This window comes from Mus caroli, unplaced genomic scaffold (assembly GCF_978045245.1).
Source record: "Mus caroli unplaced genomic scaffold, Mus_caroli_1 scaffold_2, whole genome shotgun sequence".
Taxonomy (NCBI): domain Eukaryota; kingdom Metazoa; phylum Chordata; class Mammalia; order Rodentia; family Muridae; genus Mus; species Mus caroli.
The window spans coordinates 151,941,162-151,959,587 of record NW_028227257.1 but is presented as its reverse complement, the minus strand read 5'-3'; the positions used below and the strand labels follow the sequence as shown (position 1 = coordinate 151,959,587).

The 18,426-nt window shown below is 49.9% G+C and overlaps 1 protein-coding gene across 2 annotated transcripts in view; it reads right to left on the bottom strand.

Annotated features, from left to right (window-relative positions):
* Positions 1 to 18,426, bottom strand: part of Cfap77 (cilia and flagella associated protein 77) — a 127,733-nt gene that overhangs the window by 52,950 nt on the left and 56,357 nt on the right. For both annotated transcript variants that reach the window (XM_021156178.2, XM_021156179.2), the window contains exons 2-3: positions 6,423 to 6,522; positions 4,759 to 4,984 (exon numbers count right to left, since the gene is read on the bottom strand). In XM_021156178.2, the coding sequence (XP_021011837.1) occupies positions 4,759 to 4,984; positions 6,423 to 6,522 (326 nt within the window). The remainder of the gene's footprint in view (positions 1 to 4,758; positions 4,985 to 6,422; positions 6,523 to 18,426) is intronic.

The following is an 18,426-nucleotide window of genomic DNA, read 5'->3' as shown; positions in this document are numbered from 1 at the left end:
GTCTAGAAGCACAGGGAGTCCAGGCTCTATATGCAGCCCCTACCTCTTTCTTTTGAATGGAGCAACCCATTCAAACCCATTCAGACTTTTAAAAATCTGTGTGTGTGTGTATGTTTGTGTGCGTGTGTGTCTGTGTGTCTGTGTGTCTGTCTGTCTGTCTGTCTGAGAGTGTGTGTGGGGGGGTGTGGGTGTATGGGGGGGGAGAGAGAGGTGGGTACCTATCAGAAGACCCTGAGATGTTGGGCATCACCTTCTACCTCATGCCCAGAGTGCCTCAGCACCCTCCCACCTCTGCTTCCCATGGCTCTGTGGGAGTGCTTTGGGTACAGGTGTCGGTCCAGTTTTACATGGGACCCGGGGATCCAAATCCAGGTCTTTACTCTTGCATAGCAATTACTCTGCCCACTGAGCCATCTCTCTAGCCCTCTCTCCTTCTTAAAAATTATTACACAGGACAAGTGAACCTCTCTGTCTTGTCCCCTGTCCCACCTCTGCTCATGACCATGGGTCGTATGGCCCTGTCTTCCAGATACCCCCCTCAGAGCTCTGCTTCTGGGCTCCAAGGCTTGTGTCTGCAAGGCACCTCTCCTGCTTAGAAGTAGAAACCTCACCACCAAGAAAGTGACTGAGGGAATCCAAACTCAGGTGCATGAGCCTGAGCTTGCGGGGTGTCTGGCAAAGAGGGGTGCACCCGTGGGGGACATGTCTTTGCACTCTCCAGGAACTCTGCTGCTTGACGTGGTTCAGCCCACGTGGCTTGTGTGCCTCTGGGTTGCCTGAGACTTTATTTTTAACACGTCTGTAGAGGTATGTGGGTGGTGACCGTTTACTTCATTATTTATTTATTGAACTAAATCACTCTAACAATTCTTGGGCAGTCGAGTGTAATCTGATTTGGTTTTCAACATGCTTTTAAAGTAAAGAAATAAATACAGTGGAGGCTTGTTAACTGTGACCACCAGGGAATAGGCCTGGGCCCCATTACAGGGTGGGGCGGTGGGTTTTTAACTGTTCCCAGGCATTTAAGGCAGAAGGCAGAGGGGCTTACTTTGGAGTCCGGGCAGCGCCAAGCCCTTCCCGAAGCCATTTAACCTCCATTTACGAAGAAATAAAGGGAAATTGATGCTGATCAGGCCAGCTGGGGGATATTTCTGATCCGTAAAAGCCCTCTGCCTGCAATTTGTGGAGTGGCCCTGTCACATGGGAAGGGCCTCACTGATAAAGATGGAGCTTTATGGCCCGATACGCACAGCTAACAGCAACCTAATGCCACATTTTCATTTCTGTGCAATTAATGTTAATGTCGACCACGAAATTGTCATTAAATACCATTTTAAAATCCATTCAATTTGCATATGCAAAGCTCACTTACCATCACGGGAGATGCGACCGGCACTTCATCACGTCCTTACCCTGGAATTGGGGCCACTCTATTTTACAGCAATTTAAGATTTTTATATTGAGAGCTGATGGTAATGCATGCCCTTTTTGAGCCTAGCTGACTCGAAGGATGGGAAGCTGAGGCCCCCCAGGGACCAGAGGTTCAGGGTGTGTGCACCATACCGACATTAGAAAGATGAGGGGCTCTAAGGACGAGCATCAGATAAGGAGCCTGCCCACCTGACTCTGTCAGCTCACAGCCATGCTGTGTGACTTGGGGCACTCTCATCACCTCTCTGATCTTTCTACTTTTCCTATTTTCAATAAGAGCTCTCTATCAAGTGCATGCTGATGCACGTTCTAGTATTAAATGTTTCAGAAGAGAAGTCTACCAGGTTAAGAATCTGGGCCAAGCTCTGACTTGTATGAATTTGGGAACGTCAGTTGACCCTTCCTGGCCTCCATGGGATGACAGGGCCCCTGCTAGCCTCCAGTAAAGGTTCTAATGACAAGAAAATTAAATTGACATGAAGGTTTATAGAAACATGGGGAGAGAGAAAGCCAGGTTTCTGGTATGGGGTTTACCTCCATTACATAGGAGAAGAATTCCCAACTGAAAGAGATCGTCAAAACTCAAAACACAGAGGTCACATGCTAGAAGGCCATATGTAAAGTAGGAACTATAGGAAGAAGAGAAAGCTAGCTCTCAAGGTCACACAGCAGGTGGCTCACTGAGCAGGGCTGAACCAAGCTGGCAGGCACCCTGTCCAGTGCTCTCTCCTTTGGGGACTTGGGACAGAGACAGAAATGGTACCTGAGGCTGACTTCTGACCTAGACTCTTCCTCTGATACCAAAATGTCTGAGGACTCCAGGATGGGCTATCATGTCTACAATCTGCAGGGACAAGGCGAGGACACCTTTGCCAAACTGGGCTGTGGCAATCTAAGAACACAGGTGACCAGTGGAGCGCAGAAGCAACCTTCTGGTGTATATCACCACTACCACATTACTACCATGTTACTACCACGTCACTACCAGGATACTCCCACGTCACTACCAGGACACTCCCACGTCACTACCACGTTGCTACCATGTCCCAGGTTTTTTTTTGTTTTGTTTCGAGACAGGGTTTCTCTGTATAGCCCTGGCTGTCCTGGAACTCACTCTGTAGACCAGGCTGGCCTCGAACTCAGAAATCTGCCTGCCTCTGCCTCCCAAGTGCTGGGATTAAAGGCGTGCGCCACCACGCCCGGCCATGTCCCAGGTTTTAAGGGTTGTGTGGACAGAAGTGCATTTCTAGTGCGAGATAGGTAAGCTAGCAAAAAGGGCCTGCTGGACTGATCTCTGAAGGATGAGAACATTTTTCCTAGCAAGATGGTGTGAACTGAAGTTCTCAGAAAAAGCTGTACCTGTGTTAAACATTCTAAAAGGCTGGTTGACAGACTAGACCATCAGTGATTGCAAAAAGAATGTTGCAGGCCCAGGGCCAGGTTATCCTGGGCTATCCTAAGAGTCCTTGACAGCGTTTCATTGCCTCCCCCCCATATCTGAGCTAACATTCTTTTGTAAGGTACACACAGAACCCTGCTTCCACCACCCCAAAGACCAAGAATGGCATCAGATGGCATCTGAGGTCTAAACAGGAGCTTTTCTGCCAGGATCTGGTGAGCTTTGTATGTGTGTGTGGTGGGGTGAGCTTTGTGTGTGTGGTGTGATCTTTGGGGGGGGGGGAGTGAGCTTTGTGGGGGGGGAGCTTTGTGTGTGTGTGTGGATGAGTTTCATGTTGGGAAAGTGAACATTTCTAAAAACCATGGTATTGGCTAATGGTGACAGGAGTGTGCCTTCTCGCACTGGTTAAAGTGATAGGTGTTACATGACATGAGTTTACCATGATAAACCTGTGAGGAAAAAGGATTATCACCAACCAAGAAGAAACAAACAACAAGGAGGGAGTGGCATAGCCGACTGCTGGGAAGTCAGAGTGCCTGAATGGCCAAGCTTATCCTATGGCCCACCCTGGAATCAGGGTGAAATAGGTACCCATCATGCACATGGGCTGATGGTAGGGGAAGATGAGACCAGCTTGAGTCCATAGAACTAGGGAGGGGTCGGTCCCGGAAGCCCAGCGAGCAGAGCAGGCCTGTGCCGAGGGATAGGTGGGTTCCCTTGGTCTGAAGTGAGTGATTGAGCCCCAGACTGATCATGCTCTTGCTATAGTGAACATGGGGCCAGAGAGCTCCCCTCTCAGGGTAACCCATGCTTTGGGGGTGCAGGTTAGATTTTCGACATTTATCCGGTGGTCAGAAGATTTTTCATCAAACACTAGCGATACAGTTTACCATGGAAAAGTCAAACCAAGAAGGCTTATGTTTATTTTCTGTGTGTGTTTGCCTGCATGCATGTATGTGCACCGTGTGTGTGCAGTGCCCGCAGAGACCAGAAATGGCATCAGATCTCCTAGAACTGGAGTTACACATGGTGTGAGCCCCCATGTAAGTCCTGGGAACTTTTGCAAAATGAACACAGGCTCCTAAGCACTTCTGAGTCGTCTTTCTCACCCCCATCTTCTCTCTCTTGGGTCTACAGTCTGAATCGTGTCACTTTAAGCAAACACACAGCTCACATGCACTGAGGGCTGTTGTGTCTAGCTCCTGTAATAAGGTCCTCAACAAAGTTAAGTCTTAAGACCTCTTAGCAAGGGGAGGCAGCGGTCAGAGCTTTAATCCCACTGTACAGGTCTGAGAACTGAGGCAAGGCCCTCGCGAGTCATGGTTCAGACTCAATTCCTGGTGCTTTTGGCTCTTAGTTGTCTGAGCCATCTCCAGCCCCAGGTGGCATTTTTTTTAAAAAGATTTATTTATTATTATATCTAAGTACACTGTAGCTGTCTTCAGATGCACCAGAAGAGGGTGTCAGATCTCATTACAAATGGTTGTGAGCCACCATGTGGTTGCTGGGATTTGAACTCAAGACCTTTGGAAGAGCAGTCGGTGCTCTTAACCACTGTGCCATCTCTCCAGCCCCAGTTGGCATTTTTTGTGGTTGTTTTGTTTTTCTTTGAGACCAGGTCTTATGTAGCCCAGGCTGGCCTCAATCTTGTAACATGGGCAATGTGGGCAAGAATGATGGTGAATTCCTATCCTGTCCCTGCCTGCTGAGATTACAGGAGCCTGCTGCCACACTTGACCAATGACCTTGACCTCCTGAGTGCAGATTCCCGTCTTTACAAATGCTTACAGAACCAGAAAATCCTTGGCCAGCCTTCAACCTCTTCCTGTTTCCCACTACAGCTTGGCTCCAGTCACCCCAGTGCTCTGCTCCTGGCCCAGCTTCTCGACAGCCTCCGGGGAGGTTGGAGCTGGTTCTCCGGTCCTTACCGTGAACGGATCCCAAAGGTCATGTTGGGAGGGATGGAAGGTGGCTCCTTCTGTCGCCGGTCTTCCTGGTCATTGATTCGGATGTCATTCAGTTCACGATAGAGCATGTTTTCTCGGGCAGTCACCAGGCCAGCTTTGACAGCCCCTCGGTTCATGGCAATATAGTTCCGAGTCAGCTCGTGGGGGCAGGTAGGCTGCTGCTTAAACACATTCCAGTGCCCAATGGCTATGAGCAAGGAGACAACCAAAGGGTGGGTGTCAGTGGAAAGAAGGTACCTAGAACTTTTAAAGGGGATTCAGGGCTTCCATCACACCCCCACAGGAGACAGCAATGCCTGGCCCTAGCAAGTAAGCCACCTGAAGGGAGGGATAGGTCTCCCAGAGATCCCACAAGAGACCTGTGATGGTCAGCTTTCACTGTCAACTTAGTTTCAAGGAAGGATTGTCTACATAGGGTTAGCCTGGGTGGGTGGGTGGGGGGGTTGTCTTAATTAAGTTAATGGATATGGAAAGACCAAGTCTACTGTGGGTGGCACTGTTCTTAGACAGGGGTCTGGGACTGTGTGAGAGTGGAGAAATCAAGCAGAGCACAGGCTAGCAAGTGAGCAGGCACACATTCATTCTCTGCTCTTGACAGAGGATGTGAGAGATATATAGATATAGATATAGATATATAGATATAGATATAGATATTCAGCTGCTTTACACGTCTGCCTCTGTGACTCCCCTGCAGCCACCTGGGATTGTAGGCTAAGTAAGCTCTCTTCTCCTCTAAATTGTTTGTTGTCAGACTTGTTTTCCCTCAAGACAGGGTTCCTCTCTGTAGCCCTGGCTGTCCTGGAACTCATTTTGTAGACCAGGCTGGCCTCGAACTCATAGATCTGCCTGCTCTTCTGCTTCTGCTTCCTCTTCTGCCTCCTCTGCCGCCTCTGCCTGCCTCCTCTGCCTCTGCCTGCCTCCTCTGCCTCTGCCTGCCTCCTCTGCCTCTGCCTGCCTCCTCTGCCTCTGCCTGCCTCCTCTGCCTCTGCCTCTGCCTCCTCTGCCTCTGCCTGCCGCCTCTGCCTCTGCCTCTGCCTCTGCCTCCTGCCTCCTGCCTCCTGCCTCCTGCCTCCTGCCTCTGCCTCTGCCTCTGCCTCTGCCTCCTGCCTCCTGCCTCCTGCCTCTGCCTCTGCCTCTGCCTCTGCCTCTGCCTCTGCCTCTGCCTCTGCCTCTGCCTCTGCCTCTGCCTCTCTGCCTTTGCCTCTGCCTCTCTGCCTTTGCCTTTGCAGTGCTAGGATTAAAGGTATATTTTAAACCCAGCTTTGCTGTCAGAATACTTTATCACAAGAACCAAACCATTTGGCTTTGACTTCCATCGGACCTCCAGTGTTGGCTCTGAGACTGTTCAGTGCTTGCTTCATGATAAAGAATGAGGACAGTCCTATCTGAGGGGGTATCTTTGCTGGTTCCCCTGTGCCATTTGGCCATGGTCTACCAGGGATACCACATTTGATCCAGGATATTATCTTTCCCTCTTATTTTCCCCCAGCCCCTGCCAAGCGACTTTATTGAAGCTGACTGAGAGTGGGAAAAGGTGGGAGCCCCCAATCCATCTCTCAAATCCCCTGCTCTCATGGACACCCATTCACCTTCGGGGACCCCTGCTCTCACAGACACCCACTCACCTTCAGGAACCCCTCCATCCAGCCCTCGGATGTAGAGTCCATAATTAAAGTTGATGCCAGGCAGGCTGCAGCTTCTTTCCCTGGGCTTGCCAAGCTCTGCCTATTGGGGAAAGAGAGCTGAGGTAAGACCTAGCTAGAGTGAGCACTGTCTCCCCCAGCAGCAGAAGTAATAAGGGCTTTATCTGTGTAGGGGCAAGCAAGCTGCATGTGGGGTCCTGAAACACCTACACGCCACGGATAGGCAGAGCAGCTAGCTGCGGCTGGGAGTCCAGACTCACTCTCCTAGAACTGGGAAATAAGATCAAGAAGACAGAGGGAGGTGGCAGGAGAGAGGGCCAGCTTTCCTGCCTAACACTGAACACCTACTGGGACAACACAGGTGTCTGGAGGGCACCTGTCACCCTTTTGGCACCTGATCAGTGAATCCTACCTTCTGGGTCTGAAGAAAGCCCTTCCATGACTTCCAGGATGTCATCATTATCAGCCACAGACATCCCCTCACTATAGAGAGCAAGCACCCAGAACCCCTAAGGGAGGAGGAGTCTGTCCAAGGCAGGCAGATTTAGCCTATGTGAGGGACGGGGACTCTCACAGAGGAATGAGCAACCGAGACTCACAGTAGGGAAAGCCAGAAAGTTTCTCTTATGATCTTACAAGGTTGGGTGCCAACCTAAACTGTGGTGGATAAGCCTCGAGCACTGAGAGCAGCCATACAACCCAGAGGGCTGCACCCGTCTTCCTTTTCCCTGTTAGCTGAGTACAGGGGTGGGGGTAGAGTGGGGGATGGGAGATGGGAACGGGGTGGGCAAATTCTTACACATCTACTGCTTACCCTCCTTCCTTCCTCCCCTACCCCCCTCTTTCCTTGTTAGCATTTATTTATTGCAGGGGTGGGGTGGCAGTCTAATGGTGTCTTAGTCAGGATTACTGTAATGAAGCACCATGACCAAAAGCAAGTAGGGGAGGAAAGGGTTGGTTTGGTTTACATTTTCACATCATAGTCCATCAAGGAAGTCAGGATAGGAACTCAGTCAATCAGGGCAGGAACCTGGAGGCAGGAGCTGATGCAGAGGCCATGGAGGGGTGCTGCTTACCGGCTTGCTCCCTTCTCATGACTTGCTCAGCCTGCTTTCTTATAGAACTGAGGACCACCAGCCCAAGATTGCACCACTTACAATGGGCTGGGCCCTCTCCCATCAATCACTAATTAAGAAAATGTTCTCCAGACTTGCCTGAGCCTGATCGTATGGGAGGCATTTTCTCAACTGAGATTCCCTCTCTGATGGCTATAGCTTGTGTCAAGCTGACACAAACCCAGCCAGCACAGAAGGCAGCCGGTGGGACTCCTCTCTTTCCATGTGAGTTCCGGGAACCGTGCTCAGATCATCGGGCTTGGCAGCAAGCACATCACTTACCTGCTGAGCCATCCAATTGGGTCATGTTTGTCTTTTCTCAACAGAGACCCTGCGTGGATTTACCCCTACTTTTTTACACTCTGCTTATTTTAACGTTTTTCAGTACATGAACTTTGTCGGGTCTGTATATAGATTGTTAAGCGCACTTGGCGGTAATTAAAGCTGACAGACAGTTCTGTCTTGACAATGGACCATTCTATGCTATTTTGTATACCCAAGATTGGGCTCTTTCTTAATCTCTACACCTCTCTAGATCTAAAGTTCTCCTTGCTTGGAGGCCCTGCCCTGCCTGGTATCCAGAGCATCGCCAATGCCTTCTTCTTCCGACGTGACCTGTAGTTCCTTCCATGCCTGATCCCATTCTCTTCTTTTTTGTTTTTGGGTTTTTTTTTTTTTTCAAGACAGGGTTTCTCTGTGTAGCCTTGGCTGTTCTGGAACTCATTCTGTAGACCAGGCTGACCTTGAACTCAGAAATCCGCCTGCCTCTGCCTCCCAAGTGCTAGAATTAAAGGCGTCACTTCTTACAACCATCTAGTCCAGTGGTTCTCAACCTGTGGGTCATGACTCCTTTAGGGATCAAACAATATTCTTTCACAGGAGCCAAAAATCAGATATCCTTCAAGTCAGATATTTACATTACGATCCACAGCAGTAGCAAAAAATGGTTTTGGTTATGAAGTAGCAACAAAAATAATTTTATAGTTAGGGGAGTCGCCACAACACGAGGAAAGGGGTCGCAGCATTAAAAATGCTCACAAGCACTGATCTAGCACTCAGGGCTCATCACCCCCACCTTTCAGATGGGGAGAGGGAGGTTGCGTATGGCCAGGGTAGGAGGGGAAGAACCTCATTGGGAATCCCAGCTTTCTGTCTTCAGCTCATGGCTGAGTAAATGTCAGGGCCATGCAGCTTCCTGGCGCTGTCAGCCTGTGGACACACTCTTGTATGTGGTCCATGGAACAGGCTGAGGGCACCCCTCCCCTCCCAGTGACCAGGTTATGCCTCCCAGAATCTGCCCATGCTAGCCGCACCAGATCATTCTGAGGTTCTGGCAGCTCCCAGATTATGAGGTGTTCCATAGTGTCCTCTCAGCAGGCTGCAGTGTGGAGAGGCAGGGCAGCCACCACTGTCCGCTGATGATTCAATAGGCGTCCCAGCTTCATCTCCTACACTCTTGGCCTGCCCTTTACCCTTCAGGCCCTGACTCTGCTGCCACACCCTCTTTCCCAAACTTAGAGTGGCCCCTCCCTCATCTGAGTTGTTTGTATTTTTCCAAGCAGGGGTCTTATGTAACCTAAGATGGTCTCGAGCTCACTAAGCCAAAGGTGATCTTGAATTTCTGATCCTCCTGCCTTCACATTCCAAATGCTTGGATTCCAGGCTTGAGTTGCCATGCCCAGTTTATGTGGTGCTGGGGGTCAAACCCAAGGCTTTGTGCTTGCTAGGCAAGAGCTCTACCAACTATCCTACAGCCCCCACTCCTGAAAGTCATTCTTTCATCCTGTCCCACTCACTTGGGACTTGGAAGAGCCCTGCTCCTTTGCCAGGAGCACACATCTAGATCCTCTTAAATAGGTCACAGTCACTGCGGCCCTTCCTCCTGGTGACACCTGGCAGGTATGTAACAGCCTATGATAAAAGGCCTCTGGGCATGGAGTGGTAGCTTGGTGATCAAGAGTGAGTACTAACTACCCTTGTAGAAGTCCCAACCCACGTAGGGAGGCTTGCAACTGCTGGTAATTCCAGCTCTAGGGGATCTGGTGCCCTCTTCTGGCCTCTATGAGCACTGCACTCATATACTCATATACTCATACCCAAACACGAACACATAAATAAAAATAAATATTTTGCGTTTTGTTTTGTTTGTTTGTTTGTTTGTTTTGAGAGAGAGAGAGAGAGAGAGAGAGAGAGAGAGAGAGAGAGAGAGAGAGAGAGAGAGAGAGAAAGGGTCACCTCGACAGACCTGGAACTCACTATGTAGACCAAGTTGGCCTTGAATTCACAAAAATCTGCCTGCCTCTGCCTCCCAAGTGATGGGATTAAATGTGTATGCCACCTTTAATAATAAAAATGAATAAATAATCTGTAAAAGCTTCTTTGAAGAAACCTCTGGGATGGTCGTCTGGACCGGCCCCTTGCTGCCCTTCAAGGTCATGGTCGTCCCCAAAACCTACAGTATCTGCCACAGCGTGTTGGCCTTCACAGCATGACTCTGCAAAAGCTGACACAGAGGGCCACACCCCATGAGTCCCTCCTGTGGATGCCTAGGGCAGGCTGGAAAGTGAGGCTGGAAGGTCAGCCTTGGATGGTGGGTGAGGGATGGTGTGGCTGACTAAGGAACAGTTCCCTAGGAGGGGAAAAAAACACTCTACAGGGTCATGTTGGTAGCTGTATGACTCTGGTTATCCTGAGGGTGTGACATTGTACACGCTTTGAGGACAACTGAGATGGATGGTATAAGAATTACATTGTAACAAAGCCATGGGAGAGGTGTGAAGGAAAGTACTTAAATCAGCACTCGCCTGATGTTTGGCTAGCTCTAGCCCATCCCCTGGAGGCTGTGCCCTATGGGAACAGTAATCCAGGGTGCACACAAGTGTGCATGTGTGTATGTGTATGCTTGTGCACTTAGAGGTCAGAGGACAACCCTGTCTGCCTTGCTTCCTGCCACAGAATCTCAGGAGTGAGCCAGGAGCTCACACGGTACGGTACGCTGAGCCCAGGGTCTTCCTGCTGTCCCCTGCCTCCCCTGCACTTGAATCCAAAACATGGGCTAACCACATTCGCTTTCTGCATGAATTCTGGGCCCTTGTGCTTGGAGGGCAAGCACTTTACCAGCTGAGCTGTCTTCCTCACCCTGTTTGAATAGCCACTTTAACACTTTTTAGAACATTTTAGAACACTTAGAACATTTACCAATTTAGAACAATAAATTTAAAGAGGGTAAAAGAAATTCAGTTGATCTTAACATGACTTGAAATATGGGATAATATATTTAAAGGCTTTGTTGGGTTTTCCCCAGCAATACAACAGAAGCTAGCAACACGGCCTGCATGAAAGCATGGATGAACCAGGCCTGTGGTAAACCCAGTGCTCACAAACTCACTACACACTGAGTGGCATGAACACCATCCGTTCTTTCTAGATGTTCTAAGGCTGGGAGGTCTCAGATCTGGACAGCAGCCCACCGGGACTGAGGAGGGCCTGTCTCCCTGGTCAGTGAATGGCTGCCACTCATCTGAAGCCTCACAAGACGGAGAATACAGGCCTGAGGCTCTCCTTTGTTTCCCAGAAGGGCACAAATCCCACTGTGAGGGGCCAACTCTCAAGACCTGACTCCAAGGCTCTGTCTGCCAATACCCCTGGAGCTAGGACTATCCCAAGTGAATCTGGACACAGCACATAGCCAAACAGCCTCCCTAGAAAGTCTATGTTTTTCCTACAAGCAGTTAGCCATTTTTCTTCCCCTTCTTTTGCATCTCAAATCTCAGACCCCATTCTCCCTGGAGAGAGGGGTTCTGGGCTCTAGGCAGGCACTGAGATGCTCTGTTGGATGGTTTAGCTTTACATCTGATCCACATAGCTCACTTTGGGCTACAACTGAAGCTCTGGCCTCTTACTTGAAAACTGGTTTCTGCTGGGAAAGTTAAAACATGGCTTCTTGCCGGGCGTGGTGGCGCACACCTTTAATCCCAGCACTCGGGAGGCAGAGGTAGGCGGATTTCTGAGTTCGAGGCCAGCCTGGTCTACAGAGTGAGTTCCAGGACAGCCAGGGCTATACAGAGAAACCCTGTCTCGAAAAAACCCAAAAAAAAAAAAATGACTTCTCTACAAGGCCCTGCCTCCCTCAGGGCAGGTGTGAGTAGGACAGGCTGGGGGCTGAGAGTCGTCTTCTGTAGCTCCACAGACCTGTTGCCTGGAATAGAGAAGAGGGACGACACGGACAGCCATCAGAAATCTCCTTTGAGACACAGTTTTGTATTTATCCCACAGATATTTAGTTTGTTCTCTTTTTGCAGAGTCCTGTGCTGGGGGTTCCAAGATGAAAGCAGCTTAGGACATGAATGGTCTTACAGAGAGGACAACTCTGATGACAGTCAAGGGCACCAGCAGTGCGATGAGGGAAGCTCAGAATGCTCCACCTTAAAACCTCCGAGGCTACAAAGTGAGATGAGTTATTTGTATTCTTATTGTTGTATTCACACTATATAAAGAGCAACCACAAATCAATAAAAAGGAAACCACTTCTGTAGAAAAGTGAGCAAAAGACTTGAATAGATACTTCATTAAAAAGATGTCAGAGTAGCCAAGGCTAACACCTCACGGTATTCAACCTCTGAAAGGCACAAAATAAAAGTCCAATGGCACTGTCAAGAACTGAAGCAATCAGACACTCATGATCTGTGGCATTGTAAACTGACGCAGCCATGGGAAACTGGCATTATTTATTACAGCCAGGCGTCTGCCTAACTTAGATTCTAACTGTTATGACCTGGACACCCCTCGTGGTTCATCCTCACTGTCAACTTGACGGATTTATAGTTACCTAGGAGGCATGCCTCTAGCCATGGGTGGCACCAACCAATGGGCTGCAGCCCCAAGCTGAATACAACGGAGACAGCTGGTTGGGCTCCTGACTCAACTTCCTGACTGCAGGTGCAGGATGACCAGCCACCTCATGCTCCCATCCCCGTGCCCTCCCCACCACGATGGGGAAGCTATCGCCAGAATAAACCTCCCCTAATTGTTGTTTTCAGGGTATTGGGTCAAACATAATCCTGGAGAAGTATGTGTGTGCACACCTGAAACATCTGTGTATGATACAGTTCAGCCCAGAACAGCGCCAGAACCCTCCCCCCTCGCTGTCACAGGACAAACTCATAACAGCAGTAGTTTAAAATAGAACCAGTTTCTTCCCAAAGGGACACTTGGCCACATCTGGACCCTTTTGGTTGTCACAACTTGAAAAGGAGTCAACACTCGCACACGTGCATGCATGCGTGCATGCACGCCTTAAGCTAGTGGGCAGTGGACAGAGACGTGGTTAATCATCTTATACAAGAGCTGTCCCAGAGGTCATTGGTGAAGCCAGGTCTGAGAAACCCAGAGAACTAAACACTGGTGGTGGCAACTGTGTTGCATGAGCCAGAAGAAGCCAGAATTGAACTCCATAACACCCTCACATAGGAAACCGAGATGCTGCCATGGTCCGGCTCTGGTATTGGGGTTGTTTTACGTTGCTTTCTAATCTGGGTTAAAACACTGTGGCCAAAAGCAACTTGGGTCAGAAAGGGTTTATTCAGCATATAGTTTAGTCAATAAAGAAGGGGCATGGAGGCTGGAATTCATGGTAAGAGCTGAAGCAGAGGCCATGGAGGGACCCCATTTACTGGCTTGCTCAGTTTGTCCTCCACTTCCACCCCTTTTGGTTTTTTGTTTCTTGTTTTGTTGACACAGGGTTTCTCTACCTAGCCCTGGCTGGCCTCAAACTCACAGAGATCCTCTTGCCTCTGCCTCCCGAAGTTGGGACGGACAGTTGCCATGCCTGGATAGCAGTCTGTTTTTCTCATAGAACCCAGAACCACCTGCCCTGGGGGTCACACCACCCACAGCGAGCTGAGCACTTGCATGCACACTATTCACCAGCCAGGAAAATGTCCCACCCAACTGTCTATGGGCCAATCTGCTGGGAGCATTTTCTCAATGGAGGTTCCCCTCTCACATGGCTCCGGCTTGTGTCAAGCTGACAGCACACTAGCCAGCAGAGAATGGGTGGGGGCTGAGGGTCAAAGCTGCAGGGGCTCTGGGGGCATTGGTCACCAACCTTCATGCCAGCTTCCTGTCTGCTGCCGTCCTTTTGCATGGGAGCATGGGCACCCTCTTCCCAAGGGGAGCTGTACAGACAACCACCAAAGGGACAGCCACCAAGACAAAGCACCTGTGGAGAGCCATCCTGCAGTTTCCAGCTGCAGGCTTCCTCCCTGCCTCACACTTTTCCAGAGCAAGCCGCTTCTGCCCTCGCTGAGTCACAGCCAGTGTGTAGTTCAGCAAACTGTGCTGAACTAACGGCCCCCTACAGCCTAAAGCCATCACAGCTGAGGACAGCCCTATGCCCTGGATGGAGCACCATTCTATGTGGGGCCCTGGGAGCTCTCTGCCACCATTTCCTCTATCCCATCTGTCCCCAGTACCTGGCATGCTTGAGAACCCACTGGGGCAGCTCCTTTGGGTGCATGTGTGGTGCCTCTGAGTCTCTAGAAAGGCTATGGACCTATATGCCCCGTTAGCCGGCATGTCCCACAGGACACTAACTAACAGCCCAGTACAGCTGTGCAATCTGGCTCTCATGGCCTGTCACTGCATCTACAATGTTCCCAACAATGCTAGAGAGCCACCCTGCTGCTGTGTTTTTAAAGGTGAGGGCACAGAATCAGGAGAGCAGCCTGCCTTTGCCCACTCAGAATCAATGACAGGCCAAGGCAGAATTCAAACCCAGTCTGCCCCACCAAGTCCTCAGTACCCCTTCATCTCGGATTCAGTGATGGGCAAAGTCTGCCCACAAGTGGCTGTGTGGGGTCTGTGGCTTCTCTGTGTGCCTGCCTCTTCACTAAAACACTGCCCGGGTTTTACTCTCCAGTAAGTGGACTAGTGAGGAGAGATGTAGAAACAGCAGCCACCTCAGAAAACAGAGCTCAGGAGAGATGGCTCAGTGGCTATGAGCACTGACTGCTCTTCCAGAGGTCCTGAGTTCAATTCCCAGCAACCACGTGGTGGTTCACAATTATTTGTAAATAGGATCTGATGCCCTCTTCTGGTGTGTCTGAAGATAGCTATAGTGTACTCATATAATTTTTTTTTTTTTGTTTTAAGAAAGAAAGAAACAGAGCTTAGGCGAGCTGGACACACGCTGGCTGTGTCTCACTGAGTCTGGTAAAGTGGTCAGGAAAAGAGAGGCATCTTTCAAGTGAATCCAGCAGGCGTCCAGCAAGGGGAGGGGAGCTCAGTAAATACAGGGGCTTCCTGGACACAGAAGGCCCAGCCACTGCACTGGCGCTATCCAGAGGTGGAGGGGAAAAGCAGACTGCCAGAGGGGACTCTGGGTCCCTCCCTGGGCTGTGTGACACCAGCTGAGTGTGGCCCGTGTGTGCTCAGGAAGCTCCTGACGCTGAATTCTAGACTAGGACCAACAAGCCATGACAGGTGTCAGGGCAGCTGCCGCTGTGCTGCAAGGAGATTCGAGGCCCTGCTGGTCACTTGCTCTTTCATGGCAACCCCACTCTGACATCTGTGGAGCTGATGTCACTGTCACCAATCTCAGCTTTGATGGGCCACAGGAATCCCCAAGCACCCTGCCTCTCATCTTAGGAAATGACAAAAGAGGTTGGCTTGCAAAAGAGGTCTCTGGACCATCGATCGGGCTAGGCTATGAAAAGGTCCTGGGGCAGGCAGGATGTTGGGGACACCTCTCCAAACAAAGATCCACCATGCTGTCTCTAGCGAAGGAAGAAACAAAGAAAAGAATAAACATTTAAGGGGCCAGGCACTGGTGGCTCATACTTTTAATCCCAGCAATCTCAGGTGGATCTCTGAGTTCGAGGTCAACCTGGTCTACAGAGCTAGGTCCAGGACAGCCAGGGATACACAGAGAAACCCTGTCTCAAAAAGCCAAATAAACAAACCAAGAATAGAGGTTTACTAAATAAACCTGCATGCAAGGCATGCATGGCCCCCGTGACGTCCCTTTTTGACACTCTGCTGAACTTCTTGTCCTTCTCCCTCATCTCCCAGAATTCCTTATGTGGGGTTGCCTTTTCCATTTTACAGATGGGTAAGCTGAACCTTAAAGAAGTCTGTACTAGGGACTGGTGAGATGGCTCAGTGCTTAGAGTGTCTGCTGCTCTTTCATAGATCCTGAGTTCAGTTCCCAGCACCCAGAGCAGGCAGCTCGCAACTGCCTGTAGAGTAGGCTATACAGAATCTGTCACCCTCCTGTGGCCTCCCAGGGCACTGCATAAATGTAGCACACACATACACATAAATAAAAATAACATCTTTAAAAAAATAAAGCAGAAGCCTGTCTATCTGGTCCATTCCAGGAGCAAACAGATGAGCTGGGTTAAGGCCAAGCCTCTGGGCTTAGCCCGAGCAACCCCTCTCCCCTGAAGGGAGGTGACATCATTTCCATGGACAGATGGGAGATGGTGTCTCAGGAAGGGAGAAAACTAATAAAGTCTTTTCAGTCTTCAAATGACTGCATTCCTTGTTCTCATAGCTGATTCTTAAGACATCCCACCCAAGTGCCTCAGGTCTGCAAGAAGCACAGCTTGGTTTTGCACATCAGGGAATTGGGAGCTATTGGAAGCCACTTAAGCATGACTCCCTAACCTGATTCCTCATCTTGGTGTGTTTGTGGTGTGTGGTGTGTGTGTGTGTGTGTGTCATGCATGCGCTCTCTCTACTCCATTGAGGAGAATCCCAGCTCCAGACTAGCCACCCCGCCCTCCCCTGCCTCCTTCAAAGCACTCTTTCTTGGAGTTTCTCTGTCACCGAGTGGCTTGGCTGGAATACAACTCTGGGTGACAGCTGTCCCCATCAGCAGACAGCTTCATTAAACCTTATTAACATGTCATCCCCCTCCGCCTTAGTCCTGTCCTCTCTGCTTTAATTAAAACCATCTTTCTCCTCGTCCCAGGGGTCCTGGGATTCTCCCAGTTCCTTCTACAACAGCAGCTTACTCCAACTCCCCAACAGAAAGACTGGAGCTCTAAAAAACACCCCAGTGAGGGTGGGTCTGTCGCCCTGAAACTGCCTAAGGCTGGTGGCCCAGTGAGAACCATGACACTTCCCCCAGGCAGGCCCAGGTGAAGTGGTTGAGCCTTGAAGCCCTTGCAGAATCGTCTCTCATCCTTAGTGAACATTCATTTCTAATCAAGTGTGTGAGAACGGTACTGTTGGCCGGTGTTGGCAGTTGGTCTAAACGGAACTTGCTCCAGACGGATGGAGAGACGTGTTCATTCTTCAAAATGGAAGGCTTTGTGCAAGGGAGCTGGATGCCTGAGTTCCAGACTCACCTTAGATGTCCATCCCACGAGAGCAATGCCCCCAGGGCATCAGTCACTCTCAGCACGCACCCTGATCACCACACACAGTATAACCTGTTAACTCCCTAGCCGGCATCTAAACAAGACGGATGCTTGGTCTGCAATTGTAAAGCCTCCTCTCACTATCCTGCATCCTATTAGAACCCAGAGAGGCGAAATCCCAGTTATTGCCCAGTAGTTATTAAATAAATATCTGCATACCGTCTCACTTCGACATACACATGCACGCACGTACCCTGCGCCTGTGCTCAGGGTAGTTCATTACTGTAAAACAACTTAAGATCTTCCAATGAAAAGCACAATATAAATGCAAATTGTGATTGCTATTAGCATAGGGATATTTATTTATTTCCATAATGAGAGCCTCAGATAAACAATCCTGGGAAGTGAGGCGCATTATGCATCAAAGGACCCAGGCAGCCTAGACTTTGAGCTGTGAGCATTGTCTGAACGTTGCATAATGATCCCATAAGCCACACACCGGAAGAACACATCCACATATGATCAAAGGTGTGTAAAATAACATCAAATGGGGAAAAAAAGGCTCAGCAGGACTCAACATTGTACATATATCACCACCATCCAGACATGGTTTTTGTTATTTTATTAATGCTTTAAAAAAGAATACAGGGAGGAACAGAGATGCATGAAGTGCTGTGTGAGGATGTGTGGTTAGAGATGGCGCTTGGAGGCAGGGCTCAGAGAAGTCACTTTTATCACTTAAAACCAGTCAGCTCTGTTGGAAGATGCTTGCCTGACATGCACAAGGCCCTGGGCCTCCATCTGCAGCACCACTTGAGTCAGGTTACATGGTCCCAGCACTGAGGACATAAAGGCAGGTCTAGGACTATAAGTCCAATCTGTTCTACACAAGACTCTCGAAATAACATTTTTTCAAAAGGACTTTAAAAAGCAGGGTTGCTTGACACACATATTTATTACTTTATATAGTTTATTTAAAAATATATACTTGAGCCCAGGTGAGACTGGCTTCATCACACTGCTGCCCAGGGACTGAGGTGGCGGGAGTGGGTTCTGTGTCCCTGGAGTTGTCTGTGCCCCTCCCATTTCCTCATCCACCAAGCCTCTTCAGCGGAGAGGTCCCTGGATTGAGCCCAGCAGGCATGCTCAGTCAGCGTTGATTGCCTTCCCACATGAACAGCTGCTAAGACATCCAGGGTGCCTCTCCAGCCCAGGCCAAGGACAGCAGGGGCACACTACCGTTCTAGGCCCCTAAGACTTGTCCAGCCACACCATTCAAACCCTTGCCTGCCTCTCATGCTCTTGGGTCGGATGGAACCCACCACCTGCCCACCTGGCTGCTCTCTGCTCCTGGGGCAGCCAGCCTCCCTCTGTGAGCCCCCAGCTCAGGGCTTGCATCTGATGTATGGCCCTCACCCAGTGAGGCGGTCACAGTGACAGAGCCCTGGTGCTGTCTCCCCTCCCCGTCGACAGCTTGAAATCAGGTCTTTCATTTGCATTTACATG